Below are 1508 nucleotides of genomic sequence, written 5' to 3'. Positions count from 1 at the left end.
TTGTGGCTAATTCTTTTCATGATAAAACAATTTTAGTGTATGCTATTGTGGGAAATATTAACTAGGTACTATTTATACTAGTATTGAATAGAGGACTCCTAATATTTACACATTATGTGCCAACAGTGATTCTCAATTTTCTACACTTTAAATAACACTGAACATTTGAAAAGAAGGATGTCTCTTTATTATACAAAATTTCCTGTCTCATCCTTAACAGTTTCTAATAGTTTTACAAATTATTATGTGCCATTGCCATTTGTTTTCAGAGGACTTAGATTTGGTTCCCTCTCGCCACATGCCTGATTCTGTCTTCCATATACTTTTCTACTCAATAGGGGTGCATAAACTTACGTAAAGGTACATACATAAAGACAATATAAACAAATCGTTTAAAGACTCATGATCTACATATATTTTTAGAGAGAGTTAATCCCTAGGAAAAATATGTTCTAGAACACAGTAACACTGAAGTTTTCTTATCAAAACTGTTTGAGAATATTTCATCTACTATAAATTTTCAGTGAGTCAAAGATATATGACAAGTTCTATTTTTCTTAATAAGGGTATTTTAAATTATTGTATTCTTATAATCCCTAACTTAGGAAAATCATATGTATTTTTTAACATACCATTTTAGACCACTTCAGCATTCACAGTTGGCTGCAAGATGATAATCAATTTGAAGAACTTATCCCTGTAGGAAATACTCACTTGTCTCATTAGAAATTTCATTTTCTGGGCAGGGACTGCAATCAAAACAGCAGGCTGGCATTCCATTCTTCCTGAATTTTCTAAATCCTGGATCACAATCAGCACTGCACACAGAGGTCAGCATCTAAGGAAAATTAAACATATCCTGCCATCAGGAGTTTTACTTACCCCTTCACAAATTATATTATATTAGCATGTGTCATTAATAAGTTTATTTTATATACACCAACAAAGTTACCAGATTTCACTTAGTGCATTGTATTGGTGACAGACATCAATATATGGAGAAATTGAGGAAAAATTGAATCGTTTCCCATCAACTTAAAATTTAGAAAGAAGAGGTGGTAGTGTCCTGTTTGCAAGTAGTGCAGGGATTGCAAGGAAGTTATTCTTTTAAATTCTTGTCTTCTTAAGAAAAAGTACAGTATAAAGGCACATAGATCCTAATAGAGAAATTATCTCTATCAGTCTAGCCTATCATCAGACCTGTGAAGCATATTTTAAAGTGGTAATTGATGTAGGAGTGTCCAGCCTATTAGAAACAGCATTGCCCACAGGCAGTGGTACATTAGAAATTATACAGAACAAGCCAGTAAATAGACCTCGAATGACAAAGTTTCAGTTACATTATCCAGATTCATGCCTTGTCTTCCCTTGAGTGTAATCCATGAACCAAATCAACCTTTTCCTCCTCACTTTGCTTATAATTATTGTTTAATAACAGCAACATAGATACAAATTACAAGTAAAGAACATACATAAAAGGGGAAAAACACCTAAAATATCAGATAACC

General features: G+C 32.6%; 1 protein-coding gene across 2 annotated transcripts in view; it reads right to left on the bottom strand.

Moving 5' to 3' along the window:
• Positions 1–1508, bottom strand: part of LOC110287855 (vomeronasal type-2 receptor 116-like) — a 16193-nt gene that overhangs the window by 2324 nt on the left and 12361 nt on the right. For both annotated transcript variants that reach the window (XM_021154365.2, XM_029473762.1), the window contains exon 5: positions 715–838. In XM_021154365.2, coding sequence (XP_021010024.1) covers positions 715–838 — 124 coding nt within the window. The remainder of the gene's footprint in view (positions 1–714; positions 839–1508) is intronic.

This window comes from Mus caroli, unplaced genomic scaffold, assembly GCF_900094665.2.
Source record: "Mus caroli unplaced genomic scaffold, CAROLI_EIJ_v1.1 scaffold_15988_1, whole genome shotgun sequence".
NCBI classification, from domain to species: domain Eukaryota; kingdom Metazoa; phylum Chordata; class Mammalia; order Rodentia; family Muridae; genus Mus; species Mus caroli.
Note: the sequence above shows the minus strand (reverse complement) of the source record. Positions and strands in the feature narration are given on the sequence as shown.